Here is a 15,877-nt window from a genome sequence, read left to right as displayed (position 1 = left end):
TATTACAGCTAAGAGTTCCTTGCTTTTTATTGTTTTCGAAAATTCCGGAGGTTGTGCTGTTGGGGAACAAGCTGTTCGCGACAGCGCCTTAAAGACAATATATGTGAGATCTTAAGACGAAACAAGGTTAAATATCGCGTTTCCTGGCATTTTGTTTTACGCGATGCAGCGTTCATTCTGTAGAAATGCGAACTACTTCACTTGCACCAGTGAGATTGTGGTTTTGTTGCGAAGCCAAAAACTTGATATCACACAACTACCAAGATGTTGGTGCTTTACATCAAAGAAAGTTGGAGGAACGATTCGTACTGTAAATTAAGATGGAGACTTGTTAAGTAGGTGCTTGGGATTGCGGATGCAATGTTGAATTTTCTTATTTGTGAAAACACGGATTAGTTACAAACAAACGGTGTAGTTATTATGTAACAGTTAGTTATACACGTAATTTAGCTGTATTGTAGTCAGTGTAACTTCTGCAAATCCGCTATTTTTATACCACGAAAATGTTTGTTTAATAGATTGAATTGCGGGTAACAATAGACGGATAACAGAACTAAAACGTAATTATAGAATTTATACACATAATTTTTTTATTACACAGTTAGTTGTCTCACAGCCTTGAATAATTTAAATTGTAATTTACATTGGAGAAACTGTAAAGTAGGGTTTTACAGCTTGGCAGCAGTATTTGCCGTCTGAGTCGCAGGCACAGGCGGCATTTGCTAAAAAGACGTATATTACCAAAATTTGTAAAAAGGCCGATGACCTATCTAAAACAGAATTAAAAATGTTGATCTGACATATCTGACAAATCTTTAACAAAGGTCACTTGCAATTTTTAAATTTTCTTTTATATGTTTCTGAGCGGCCAGTGTAATCAGACCTTTTTGCCGCACTGCTGCAGCTTTTTCGCACTTACTGCTCAAAAGTAACGGAAAAGTGTGCTTTACAGTTCCAGAGATCAAAAAGGAAGTTATTTAACAATTTTTGTTAGAAGCAATGTAATCATTCAGCTGCTTAAAACCGAGTAAAAGCTAAAATTCCCAAGGCACGACGTCAATCAAGCAATAAATTCTATGGCTAATAAAACCCAGAAAGTATAAACTCCCACGTCTCTCCCTCAGGTTCTAGCTTTCATAAATCCACGCACTCTAAATCATCCCTTACGAAAACACCCCAAACGGTGTCTATAGCAAAAGTGAAGTCGAGGACTGTCGTAAACGTATTTAACGGTATTTCGTGACCCATAAAGTAAGTGTAAGAGTCCCAGTAATGGATATCTCGGCGCCTCTCTACACACTCCACATGTCGATTCTCCAAGATCGATTCCTCACGTGTTATCCAAGTCGTACAACAACAAAGAAAAATGATAATTACCGCGCCTAATTAGGACGGATTTCCTTTCTCTTGCCAACATAAATCTTCGGAATTAGGCAGTTTCGCTTTTATCAGGCTCGTTTTAATACAACGGAAACATTTTCATGAGCTAAATAAGCGAGATGATTGGAGATTTAAACTCTTGTGGGGTTTTGATGAAAGTAGCTCGTAAATTTTTTTAGATGACTTTATGAAACTATGCACTTTAGGCGAAACAGTCGACTTTTTGGCCGAGTTTATCAGGTTGGAGATAATAAATAAACACTCCAGTAGCGATATTGTTCTTGAAGAATCTTTATGGCCTATTGTGTCCTCTCTACTTTCTCAAGAAAAAAGAAGCTCGTTTTTCTCCTAATTTAATCGACAGCAGAGAAAACAGATGTGAAAGCAAAAAGCACATCAAGAGTTTCCTTCTATCAAAATTTTATCAACTTTCTTGAGTCGTCTGCCCTTGTTGGCGCCCACGCAACCATTCCTAATCTCTTTTCTGTTAATTTAACAAAAGAAGTACGTACATGTTCATTACCACAAGAGCATAAATTCTTTTTATAAAAATAGAAAACCTAAATCATAAATCAGATGTTCCAGTTCTCGGCTGCTCTTTTGTTACTTCGTTCCTTAGTTCCCTTGTAATAAAAGTAACTGAATAATTTTATTCTCACAGTTATTCATTTTCTAAAATAACTAATAGTTATTTACATTCGACTAGCTGTAAGTAGGATTTTACCGTTCGACAGCAATGTTTAGGGCATTTGCTGGAGAGACGTAAAATTCTCCCAGTGCGTTAATTAAAAAGCCGATAAACCGCCTTCTAATTGAAAGATCATCTTAAATAACGAAAAAACAGGTAAAAATAATACTTGTTTTTAATGCCTTGAGCGGTAGTGTAATCTGACTTTTTTACCGCACTGCTTTAGTTTTTCCGCATTGACAGTGCAGTAGGGGTAACCGTGGTCACGTGAGCAACGGAGGCGAAGTGTGCTTTACAATTCAAAAGGCGAATAACTAATTTTAAATTGCTTATTTGCTAATTTGATGAGTTCTAAAATGGTTTTAATTGAATGAAATTTGGTTCAATAATTTTTAATTAAATGCAGAGTAAAATTTTCGCATGGTAGCTGAGTGTTTTTTAATAAATTAACTAGAAACATTTAGAGAAAAGAAACCTCACAGCATTGTTAAAATTTTACACTTAATATACGTCGGCCATGTGTTAACTATACGTGTTTGTCCCATCATTTATGTTTTATCAAAATATGGTTGCATAGAAATGTTTACAAACAAAAACTGTTACGTGAATCAATCAAACTTTATTTTTATTTGTTTAAAACTAATAATTTGTATTTAAACAAATGGAAAATTTATTGTTTTATCGGATATACATTATTTAAATTTTAAAATAATCAGCAAATGTGTGTTACAATTTTTAACACAAATACTACGCTTCACTGGTGTTTTTGCAGCAAATTTATAATTGTGTGGCGAACCTGCGGTTATCACAAATGTAATTAATTTTGCATGTATGAAGTTTAATTTTTGAAAAACAACTGGCACTTCTGTTGGTGATGGTCATATACGATGTATAAGCTTTAAAAAATTGGTAGAAGTGACAAAAAATCAAAAAAAGAGTAATTATTTAGAACATTTTTTATACACTTTTATAAATAATATATAAGAGGAAAGGAAAAATTAATATAATAACGAGACATTAAACTTAAAATAATGGATTAAAATTGGCGGGTGCGCCGGGATGTCAAATTCTGAAAGTTTTTAAATGACTTATTATAATATAGAAATTGACAAATTATTCTCATGGGAGTTTCTAATAGCTACAAACATTCAGTCCGAGCAATTGAATTGTTTGTTTTCTCTTTTTGGCCTCACCTCTTGTCAGAACGTCGTCACAAACATCATTTCATCGTCCACTTCTATTCTTCACTTCCATAAAATATCACATGTCACCGGTGTGAGTTATAAAACACATCCATCGTGTCACGCCGGCATATGCGTTTCATATTTGATACATTACTCTGTATAGAGCTGAAAGTATAACAAACTGTAAGACTTAAGGGAAAGCACCGACGTACCATTAACATGCCCAAACAGTTCCAGGGCATTTTACTTATTCATGGTCGACATCACGCTCTCCGTGTTTTTTGCGATTTTTTATCATGCTTTCATTACCATCAACATAACTTTACGAGCTTCTCAAAACCCCTAATCTTCCAATCGAAGATAAATTTTGGTCTTGATTTGGAGGGTAACTACGGTTTGTGGATTATAGATGAACTCGGTCTCTCTAAGCCAGTGAGCGGCTAATTACCTCATGAAATTAAGCCGACCTGTTTATTAAAATACGCTTTACTGTACACGTGCCGGATTATGTAGGGATTTTAAATTTGTTGAGGTCGGAAGACGGCGGAAGGGATGAATATTTAAAGAACATGGGGTGGAAAAAAGGATATTGGCAGACTAATATTATTTACATAATTACTATTTCGGGTTACAACAGTTTGACACGACACCTTCTAATAATACTTTTTTTCCATTTACACCTATTCCAAATTAATTAACATTTTACACAATTTTTTATTAATTATAGCTTATCAACAACATAATGAAGTATTTATAATATAATTTGAATTTTTACCCTAAAAGCTTTGCGGCAAAAATTTATGAAACATGACACGTCAGGGAGAGCTTTCAGACCTATCATTTTTATTTAAAGTTTCCTTAAATTGAGCAGGGATCCATTAGGTGACAACGGTTTCCAATCCCTTTCGTTCTTCAGGGTTTTACTCAGCTGATATTCTTTCGCGTATTGATTTTACAGTTAAAACGTCAATAAAATATTAAAAGCAATTTCATTCATTAATGTGTCTATTCGTTTGTATGAAGTAATAGAGCAATAATTAATTTTGACAGAAAGTATAACACATGTACCGCATCATTAACGAAACGGATGTACTTCTATAGTTGAAAACTACTTAAATTAGATTTATTAATTTTGATTTATGTGTTTATGTGTGTTATGAATGGATGTAATAGCTATGAAATTACAGAATGGTCATTTATTGATTAACAAACCTGGCAATAGATATACGCACGGAACAGACAATACAAAACACTTTTTGTTGTCATAGCTGGGCCACCTGTTTTAACTGTAAATTTTGTTGTCATAGAACAGAGAAACAAGTTTATAGGAAATCATTACTGTATTCAAAATACCAATTAAAACCTAAATGTCGAAATATGATAAGAACCAGTAACATCCTGTATAAAACTAACATAAAAATAGATTTCTTTAAAGTTCCATGATCTTACAAATTTTTTGTATTTTATGCAGCTAACGTGAATCTAAGCTTGTGTACAAATTCAGAAAAGTAAATTTTTCGGATCCGGAAATCTTGAGAAAAATTGCAACAAAATAAAAAAGTTGTCTTGGCGAGAAAAGTTTAAATTTTTTTCGAAATAATAAGATGACGATTGACAATTGACAGTTATTATCTGAAACTGAACTGAAAACTTTTGGTTGGTAATTAAAAATTACTAATTCTTATTAAAGCGATTTTTAAAAACTTTTACGTTGAATGTGTTTAATTGTATTTTTTGAGATTATTTTTATTAGACATTTTACAAATTTTCTATAAAACACATAATTAAGTACATAGGTACATGATTTACATGTTTAATAAATAGGTTCATGTAAAAAAATCAAATATAGTGACTTTAAGGTGGCGATAATTTTTCTTTGTCCCTATTAAGGCGTGCCAAAAATTTTCTGTTGCAACTGAATATTTACAGTTTTTCTACAATATTTATAAAACTTCTCCTATTCAAAAAACATTCAGGTAGGTGAAAAGCTGTTTTGAAATTTTAATAACAAGTTTACACATGACATTCAATAAGGTTAGAGGCTTTCCACTGTGACAATTGTTCTACCGCCGTGTCACTTGTCATTCAACGCTTGTCAACCAGTGGTCTTCAATCCTCTAGTCAGTCTCTCAAGTACGCTGAATCGTTTCTGCACATTAAGTTCAATATGAGTTCGATTTATTGAAGTCTGTCATTCTAACGTCAATCAAATTTACAGTGGACCAGATTGTTTATTCAATATTCAAAGCATAGAATTTAAACTGGTCTTTTAGCAACACGCGAGTGTATCCTCCAGACCATTTACAAGCTACCTTGTGATTGGTCAACTTTGTCATGTCTTTTCTCAGTTTCTGCTGAAGCTGGAACATTTTTTTCAGCAATTTACACATTCACAGCTTTTCCCGATATCCCCGGTTTTCGGCCAAGCATGAGTTCTGGGACATTCTGTATACAGGTTGTCCCAGAACTCATGACCCATAGAGCAAGGGAGGGTGCCGACAGCAATACAGATGGTAAATTGCCGTTTTTTTGTCTTAACTCGATTATTTTTTGAGCTAAAAAGTTTTTTGTTTTGAAATTCTGTTTTTTTTTCTCTGGGTCACGAGTTCTGGGACAGCCTGTATAGTTAAATAATGTGTGTAAAAGTTTCTATGAGGTAAATACGCACCTAATTGAAATGCCAATTCTGGGTAAAATCTGTCTACAGCTTGAATCAATAAATTTCCACATGTGTGTTGAATTACATTAATTTACAATTTAGTTTCCGGTTTAACAGAATGCCATTAGGTGACAAACCCATGATGTCGATTTATCGATTGCCCTGTCTGACACACAACCCCACTAATTAGTCCATCGGTTCATCAAAAAAATCTCTGATTACTGATTACACCCTATAGAGCATCTTAATGAACCCTCGCCATTGAATTAATATGAAATTCTACACCTAAAAGACATTTTTTCTCGCCTTTTCCCAGCTAATTGAATCGTCCTTCCAATTAATTATAACTGGGTTTTTGGATCGCTTGGGATGTAAATCAACCGCAACCATTATCGAGTCAATGCTGATCCGACATAACCGTATGTTTGTTTATTCAATTTTTGTTGTTTTTGATTTATTATTGTGTTTATGTAAAATTATTTGGGAATTCATTCGACAAAACGGCGGTTGCAAAACCCACATAAAAGTCGATTAATCGACTGAGATAAAATGGGGGATGGTCGTTTTTCTGCGTGTGGTATTTTCTCTTCTTTGCCTTTTTATTCGTGGTTTGGAGAATAATTAATGGCAAAAAAATCACGTGTGGGGTGTGATCGATACGCTTTTTATTGGGAGATATGAGAAGGGGCCATTAATTTTTCTATTACGTCGGGCTCTTTATACTTATATTCTCTCATATTTTGGGTGATAAGGGATGAGTTTCCACAAAAAAAATACAAATAAAACGTTTAAATTAAATTTATAACGTATATTTCTATACATATAACAGTACAGAAATAAAATAGTTACTCAACTAGTTTACCATCTATTCGTAATATCTATTAACACTGTTTTTTTATGTTATAAAACTTACGATTTTTTAACTTCTTTAAACACTGATTTTAGAGAATGTTGAAATCCTTCAGTTTATCGAAGTTTTTGGGTTTTTAAATCTGTCAGTGATTTTTGATTATCCGATTTTCTCATATTCTTTCGATTTCTTTGAGTGGATTCTTTAAACTTTTACATTTTTTATTGATTAAATCTCTTCTGTTTAGTAAATTTGTTTGGGGCTAATAAAAAGATGTAAAAAAATTTCCTAAACTGAACTAAAGTTCTAAAAAAATTTAAATTTAGGAAAAATCATAATTTAAGATTAACAGCGGTGTTAATTGTCTAGGTTTCCATGTTATAAAAACCTTTTTATATTTTTGGACTTGTTAGCTATTTTGGATATTTTGGATATTTTGTATATTTTGGATATTTTGAATAGGAATATAAAATTGCTTTAATTGTGTCAAGGAAGAAGTATGGTGAACGCAAGTAGAGCCGAAGGCTGTGCTTTCGTCGTTATATTGTTCAGATGTTCTACATTTTGTTTTAATTTTCTACACTTAATTCTAAATCGTTCAAGCGTTCAATCTCTTAAATTAAACTTTTCTCTAAAGCATATACTTTATTAAAAACACCCTGAAAACCATCTAAAACCAAAATTTCCCTTGCAGGTGTCGTGGATCCGTCATCGTGACTTACATCTTCTCACGGTGGGTAGATCAACGTATACCTCCGACCAGAGATTCACAAGTATCCATAATCCCATGACGGAGGATTGGACGCTTCAAGTACGTTATCCACAGCGTAGAGATAGTGGTATTTACGAATGTCAAGTTGGTACGACGCCACCGATAGGATTTTCCATGTCCCTGTCCGTCGTAGGTAAGTTCAACTCTTCATTGTTATAACTACTTGTATAATCTAGATAGAAGTCCGGTTTGACCTCTCTAAGGAAATTTAATGAAGTTTCGAGAGCGAACAAATGGCCGTCGTTTGCAAGTTGCAATAGGGGACGGTGGGAGGTCAATTTGTGAAATTGCAGTAGATGAATTTGCGAGCTTACAGATTTATCATAATTAGAAATGGATGTGGAGGCGGATTTGCACGTCTGATGTGCAATAATGACAGAGGGGAATTTACATTTATGTTTGAAAGTTGTGGCAGTCTATAGATTTTAATTTTTTAGAGTGACTTTTAAGTTTATAGTAAAAACTGGAAGAAAATTCTCGATAATAAAATATTTTAAATAATGAGACAAGCTTTACGTCCCAATGAGAGAGGAAGTCAATCGCTTTACGGTTCGCCGACGCAGCAAACTTCGAAAACGTTACTAATTTAATTTTTTTTGTTTAAAGTTCATCATTCACCGCCTCCTGAAAAGTAGGCTTGAAATTGTTTTAACAGTATGATTTATTATTAATTTTAATAATGATAAGATGGTGTGTTTTGAAAGGTTAAAATTTTCGTCAAAAGTTCTTTCTCATTCTAGAGAAATATTTACTTCCCGGCAACGGGAACGCTCGGGAAATGGAACATTATCATTTCCGTGAATTTTAATATCAATGATAAATAGACATTGCATAAAAATATGGGTGCGTTAGGCAATACTCTCCGTGAAAAATGTACACTTTTACCTATATGCGACACGAGGCATATCGCGCGAGTTTCGTTGAAGTTTTATTGCCCAATTTAAGCAACGACGAGATATATTTTAGCTGGAAGATAATTGTTATTTATATAGATCCGGGTCGCTGGAAGTTTTTCTCGTCGTAATCCTTTCAGTTCCGGTTTATCTAAAGTTGTCAGGCGTCCACAAGAAGTCGATGCACTGACTATATTTCGTGCATTTCCCAATAATCACAAGCTTCTAGCATCAAAGTTTTAATTAATTCAGGCGGATTCAAGTTTCTCTTACTTGGAATTTTCTTTAGAGTTCCGGTTTTGGAGGAAACAGTGTAATAATAGCTTCCTTAATTGAAGTAAAGGTGGTATTGGCTAGAAATAACGTTTCGCTGAGTCAGGATGCCCTTTTAAGCACTTCTAATCTAAAGGGATTGAATTAAAATTCCACTGGTCGAATCCAACGGCTTTGTCTAGTTTTTTCCGTTGTTCTATGCACAGTAAACTTAAATTGAATCTTTGATACTACTCATTACCACAGTCCATTATGCTATCTGGTTCCTTCGTACCTCGCGACATCTTCTATTCCGTTAACTCCTTATCTTCCCACACATTCCTGTTGGATTGAATGGCGTACTCGAGGCAAATTTAATCAGACGTTTGCAGTCTCAATTCAATTTTTCCCATGATTATTTCCTTCCAAACTAGATGTCTCAATTATTCATACACTACACACAAGAGCGAAACAAGTAAATCCTTTCCGGAGTGATACGAAACACACGTTTGGTAGAGGTTACGATGGTGAAAAACGCTCACATGCTGAGAGGATTTTCCTAAATTATGGGCAATCAAGGAAAAGAAAAGCGACGGAATTGCGTTAACTGCCAACCACTTTTAACGGACTCGAATTCCCACTGAGACATGTGGAACCTAATGACGTCGAAAGGAGCAGTTACCGAAAACTCATTATCATGTATTTATGAGAAATCATGAAATAGTTAAAGCTAACATGGGCTTAAATGTAGATGGAGCACCCAACATAAGTGGTTTTAATTTTTAAAGGTTTGTTCGAACGTTAGGTGTAATGAAGGCTCTTCGTAGATACAGCTAACATTAAGTGCATCAAATAGTTTGTTGCAAAATATTCGGTTGTAATATCACGAGTTAGTATTTTTGATTATTTTCTATGCTTGAGTGGTATTCATTAAAATTATATGTATAATACATCATTCTTAGGGCCAATCATGCAGTTTCTTTAATTTCCTTAGATACCAACGTATTAATAATCGGTCATACGCTTGACGACGGTAGGTAATACAGGTGTCCCAGAACTCATACCTTGCCGTAAACCGGGGATATCGGGAAAAGCTGTGAATGTGTAAATTGCTGAAATGTTTAAAGAATCGAAAATGGCAGTTTTGTAAATTCAGAACAAAAAAAAACATGTAATTTTTTTACGTAATAGCAATATTTTGGATAAATGGATAAGTGGATGGATGAAGGCTCTGTTGTGATAAAGCGAATTCAAAATCTTATAGAAAACCGAAAAAAAATGGAAACATCTTTACTTACAATTAGCTTAGAATAGAGTTGCTGAGCTTTTTTGAGATTTATCTTTTTTTGTAGCTTTACGGTTCATGTTCAAAAACTGTAGCAATTCGCTCGCTTCGCTCTCGTCGAGGATTTTTCTTATAACATTTCACTTATACACATATACAATGTCACGAGTGAAATTTCCAAAAAAAGTCTGCTGTGATTGGTTTATTTGAAAAAACAAATGTCTCTGATTGGTCGAATCTATGGTGAGTTGAATTCTCACAGAAAAACTTTTCTTCGAACAAAACCAGGTTGTGACTAGTAAGATAATAAAAACCTACGAATATAGACACATAATAAAACCCAAATGATCAAATTACGCGGCAATTTAACAAAAAGACTTGCTAAGAAATCCTGAAAACATTTTAAATGAGCACAACAGTTTATCACATGGCCACCCAGTTTCCACCAACTCAACTCTTTATTGCCTTTTTATAAATTATCTTCTGCCACTCATAATCTATCTCCTTAGTCACGAGGACGGGAGGGCGTGCCAAAGAATGGAGGGGATAAAGTGAACCCATTTCTACTCGCTTAATAAACCCGTTTCCGGTGAACATAATGTCGCTTCTGAACAGTTGATGGTAATGGTTAGCGAGCTAGGCATTTTGACGTAATGACGCGGGTAGTCTGTGCCAGAAGTGGTAGTTTAATAGATTGTAACGATACAAATAGACTGCTGGAAGAATTTACAAAACGGCCACTTTTCTTGAAAAATTTACAAGTAAAAGAGTTGTATTCTTCTTAATCAGAGCACGTTCTTCTCCCAATTCGATGATTCTTGGCGATAATGTTTCTGCGGCGTGGCTGAATTAGCATGCAAATTAAAATGATAGGTATTGGAATAGGGCAAACGTTTGAGCAGTTATTTTCGCGATTCCCCATTTGGGAGAACGATAAATCAAAGTTACTCTCTAAATTGCCTTCACTTAGAATAAGGTTGCGATTAATGCGTCTTACGTAAGGTGGCTGCAGCTGCCGCGGAATGATGGAACTTTCGATGAATACAAATTTTTAACACGAGAGATATTAGGTACGAGATTTCTTATTAAAAGTGAAATACAACAGGTAAATTAACTTTGCAACAACACTGAGATTATTCGATAGTCCTTGCTTTTGGGATTAACACTTATTGTAGCTTTCTTCACACCAAACAAACTGAGGAGATGCTTTTGTACGAGCTGGGGCACATAAAAGCTTGCGACTGGAGGCCCATTTTCCCAAGCAACAAGCTTGATGCATTTGTAAGCAGTATTTTATAGCAAACACTACGCTTACTTCTATATTGATCTTCTAAATTTTTCAATATCTTTAGCGAAGTTGAGAGCATTGGAAAATATTCAAAAGTTTTCATAGAACTAAACATCATTAATGGCTGATAGAATGAATAGCCACGCTAGCAACTCAAGTTTTTCGTATCGACTCTTTGGTATATTTGTGATATAGTTCAAACACTTCTTCCGTGTGGGATTTCTCGTAACTTTCCCAAGAATTAATTTCGTCCGAGACATGTTAACCCGCAGCCAAGATGCTACAACTCGGGGAAGTCACGTCTCAGTTTAGAGCTAGATCAAGGTTACGAAAAGGGAATCGAGAGTTTTCACACGATCAATGAAATTTAATAAGAGTGTCTTTGCAGAGCGTTGTTTGACAGCAAAATGCTGAAGGACCGCATTATCATTCTGTATCGGATGCGCCTTTCGGAACGTATAATTGACATAAGGAGAGACAGACATGTAATGTGTCAACTACAGGTCTGGTTCTAAAGAAATTTACGTCTACTTTTTTCAGTCATTCGTTTTTATCGTTATATGTGGATCGTGGATATTATGGAAAATGATGGTTTCGCCATCTAAATGGGACCATTATAGGGGTGGTGTTGTAGATTTTGATTTACGGACCTTTGATGTTGATAGGGCAGGAATGGGTAGTTTTGTAAAGCTGATGTTTAATTGGCTGCGAGATGAGTTGTGGAAATGGGAATTTATGGCTTAAATTGATGAGGACACAAAGGATAACGCGGTTCGGATCAGTTCTTTGTAAAAGTAAACTTTGTAATTTCAAAATTGTTATTAAAATTATATCTAACGCGAGAAATTTACTTTACTTTGTCGGAAGTCCAACCTTTTTTAAGCTGTTTTCATTACAAAAATTACACTGCAGGTTCATATTAAATTTTACAAAAAAAAAGTAACAGGGAAGTGTTTTTTTTTCTAAATTATTAAATTTGGACATTACTTCCTTTGTTTAAAGTTGTGACCTGTAGTAACGAATTGTAGCCAAGTTTTATGTTCCCCCTATAAAACCGAGAACTTTAAGACAAATAGAAGACTGCAGTTTCATATTACATTTTTTTACTATTAATTTGGAAAATGTCATTTTAACGTCTATTTCTAAACTGAGCAATTAATTACACCATGTATTATGTCAAAAATAAACCTATTTTTGTAGACGTAAATGTGCTAGTAGTTAAAAAGTAAATACTCGTATATAAACCACTTTTCGAGGCCTTACTTTCTAATTTCCTTCAATCTTTAGGACCTCGGGAAATATTAACAACACATGCTGAAAATTGACTTTACAATATCAACCGTCTAATAATCTCTGTTGAGAAGCTCAAAAGATACTAAATGAATGTGACACTTTACTTTGGCTAAATTTCCACCTGTCGTTTTCCTCCAACTAAATTCGTCTGAATGATCTGAATTTTTAATCAATGTTTTTACCTTTCGAAGATATCCCAATTCTATTTTAATCGTTTACTGCACCAAAAGCGGCGAAGTTAACCTGATTTGAGTGCTGAAAGCCGAAATATAAATGCAATTTGCACTTTTTAATTAACGTACAAACGACGATAGTGGCTGGAACAAAAAAGTATAAAATTAAAAGAACGGAATAAAGGACGTCTTTTAATGAATTGGCGGTCGCGTAAAAGCGTCTCGTTAATACTCAAGACTCAGTTAATTGGAGCTCGCTTTTTTTCTCTTTTAAAATAACACTAATTCTGGCAGCGAATTGATAAATTGTTTCTTTTATGTGCGCGTTGACCTTTCGATTTGAACGCGTTCCAGAAGACTTTGGGATTATTGCAACAATTCAACTCTTGAAATCTAATATCATATAATAAACGTGTCTGGATATGTTTCAGGCGAATTTTATTCGAAAATTTTTATGAGGTATTTTATAGCTTCGCAAAAGCTCGTCTTTGTTGGGAGTCGACATGTTTTTTATTTTGGCAAACGGTTCAAAAGGATACAGGAAATCGGTGCTGTGGACATCTATTTGTGTAAACATTGCGCGTATTCGTATTCCTGAGCGAGGCTTTTCTTGTCAATTGAAGTCGAGGGATTTTCATATTTGTGTACTGCTTCATGCGGCTATTCTAAAATCAGTTGGCTTAAAGCCATGACCGACAACTGGTAGACGCAGATAATACACATTTTATGGTGACTTTAAAGAACTTTAGATTTACTTTGGCGCAGATGTCGTTTAATGTCGAATTAAATTGAATGTTCGTACATTATGTAGCGATCCGAGACATTTGTTTTAAAAGCTGTATTGTTCCTGTAGCTGATTAAGTGCGTCGTAAGAAAACTCAGTCTCATGAAAAATCCAATTAAAAAATCACAAGCAACAAGAGAGCTTTTAAAAATTCTCTTGAAAATTCAGACGAATTTCCCGAAAATCCCATTAGACAACGTGGCTTTACAAAAATATGACGTTTCACTAAACTCTGAAAGAATTTCCAGCCAAGCTTTTATTAAAATAATTTCCATAACAATGCAACTTGAGATTGGGTTTATGTTGGATTCTTGTAAAAAATCTGTTCGTGTGTCTGGAATAATCGTGCTACTATTTCTTCGGATTTACGGAGATTTTACTATTTGTACAAGTTTTAGATTCGGTTTAAGAACAAACAGGCGCATTACATGCTGGTTGTAGCTTCGGAACCGCCGCTAACGACGTTATTGTCTGGAATTAAACCGAATAACAACGTTGGAGCTGAATTACGATCCAGTTGCTACAATTGAATTGACTTAAAGTATAAGGTCGCCAGTGGCGGAGGCTTGAAAAGATTCCATAACAGAGCAAGAATGAGATTTAAAGAAGTTTGTTAATCTTTTATTGCAGAGGCTTAGAAATGAGTTTGAAAGTTTGTCCACTCTAAAAAGAAAGATCTATGATTTATGATTATTAATGTGCTAATGGTAGAATGGTGGATGCGCCAGGCAATAATATTATGTTTCGCTTCTTGAATTGTAAATCACACTTTTTCGTTGCACACATGAACGTGGGGAACGTGTATTGATCAAAAAGTTTTATACAAAACTCACACTGTAAAGATTCTACGTCTCACCAGCAAATGCCGTCTTTTCCTTCGGCATTTCAATTAACTTTATTGAATTCTTAGTATAAGTGCGTAAGGAAAAAATAGAATAAAATTTACTGAAATACTTTTTTATTCCTAATTATTACATTGAGATCGTAAAGAGTGCACTAAATCATATATCAGGAAATAAACCTATTTAGATATATATCAGGAAATAAACCTTTTTAGAAATGCTCTTGAAAACTGCACAAATCGCACCTTAGAGAAGATTTTATAAGACACAGTTACGTGCTTTGGACGGTAATTGTATGTTGTTACCTTAGAAGACGACTTTTAAGTTGTGTTGCAGCAATCCGAATCAAATTTACAAACTGCATGAACGCAACTTTGCGCTACCGCAACTAATGTTGTGCTTTCAATCCATAAATATTATTCTTTCAGTTTTAAATAATTCTGTAACAACTTGATGGAATTACGTGCAATAAGGCCAAAAGTATTAAAAAGTCATTTGAATAAAGGCGCTTTACAACTTTTAAATTCCTGAATTAAAACTTTAATTTAAAAACCGCTTTGTATCCTAGATATAAATTCCCAACTTGTCACATCCAACTTTATTCATTTTGTAAATTGTTTGCGTCTGTCCTAATAATTCCTGATCCGGTGCTTCTGTTATGATACGAGCAACATGCAACAGGAAGTGCATAACCAAGTTCAGAACTGACCCAACCTCTCACCTGCAGTCGTAAATTAATTCTGCAACCGGAACCTCAGCGACTCGATAGAAATAGTCGGGACTTTACCATTAATTATACCAACTTTGCAGATATTAATCTGTTCTGACTCTCGACCCTTTTCGTGCGATTCCAGGCCATTATTGTTCTTGTTTTTTTGTTCGGTGCTACCATTTTTGACGTGCTTTTTTAAGCTTTTATCGACGGCAACGCTTCTTGGTTGTTTAAAGAAGCCCAAGTAAATATTTGCGAGCTTTTAACCACTTTTTCAAACACGTTCTAATAGGATTTTTATTTTGATTTAAATTTTTTTAGAAAGTTTAAACTACATACTTTTCTGGAGATTTGAAAACTAATTATTGTGAGATTTCAATTAGGATGCAGTCTAATAATAATTTTCAATTAACTTCTTGTTTGTGCGTTGTGTCAATTTACAAACTATGATCGTCAACCGGAGATGATTCGGTCTTCAAAGAGAACGGTGTAAACTAATTGGAAATAATATTGGTACACTGTCGTGATATTCTGAACTTTGGTTTTGAAAGCCATATTTTATTAATTGCACAGATATAATGCATAAAACACTTTTTTGTATGATGAATTGGTTAGGTTGTTTCTGACAGGTTTGTGCGAATATATTCATATGCACGTGTGACTTTTACTTTCGTAAATGGAAGCACGAAAACATCAACAATTTGACTGTGTGGAATATCGTCGGCTTAAGTCGTTAAGTTGCTAACAATAAGTTTCGTGATTCTGAAATAAAAACACATAAAAGAATCCAACGCTGTACCTTTTTATTTTCTTTTTTATAAA

The 15,877-nt window shown here is 34.3% G+C and overlaps 1 protein-coding gene across 2 annotated transcripts in view; it reads left to right on the top strand.

Moving 5' to 3' along the window:
• The window catches only part of LOC148180962 (neurotrimin-like), a 117,996-nt gene that overhangs the window by 63,698 nt on the left and 38,421 nt on the right, over positions 1-15,877 (top strand). For both annotated transcript variants that reach the window (XM_088032445.1, XM_088032439.1), the window contains exon 3: positions 7,456-7,666. In XM_088032445.1, coding sequence (XP_087888571.1) covers positions 7,456-7,666 — 211 coding nt within the window. The remainder of the gene's footprint in view (positions 1-7,455; positions 7,667-15,877) is intronic.

This window comes from Gnatocerus cornutus, chromosome 1, assembly GCF_029298725.1.
Source record: "Gnatocerus cornutus isolate USDA-ARS CGAHR chromosome 1, icGnaCorn1.1, whole genome shotgun sequence".
Taxonomy (NCBI): Eukaryota; Metazoa; Arthropoda; class Insecta; order Coleoptera; family Tenebrionidae; genus Gnatocerus; species Gnatocerus cornutus.
The sequence above is the reverse complement of the archived record's forward strand: the minus strand, read 5'-3'. Positions and strand labels throughout refer to the sequence as shown.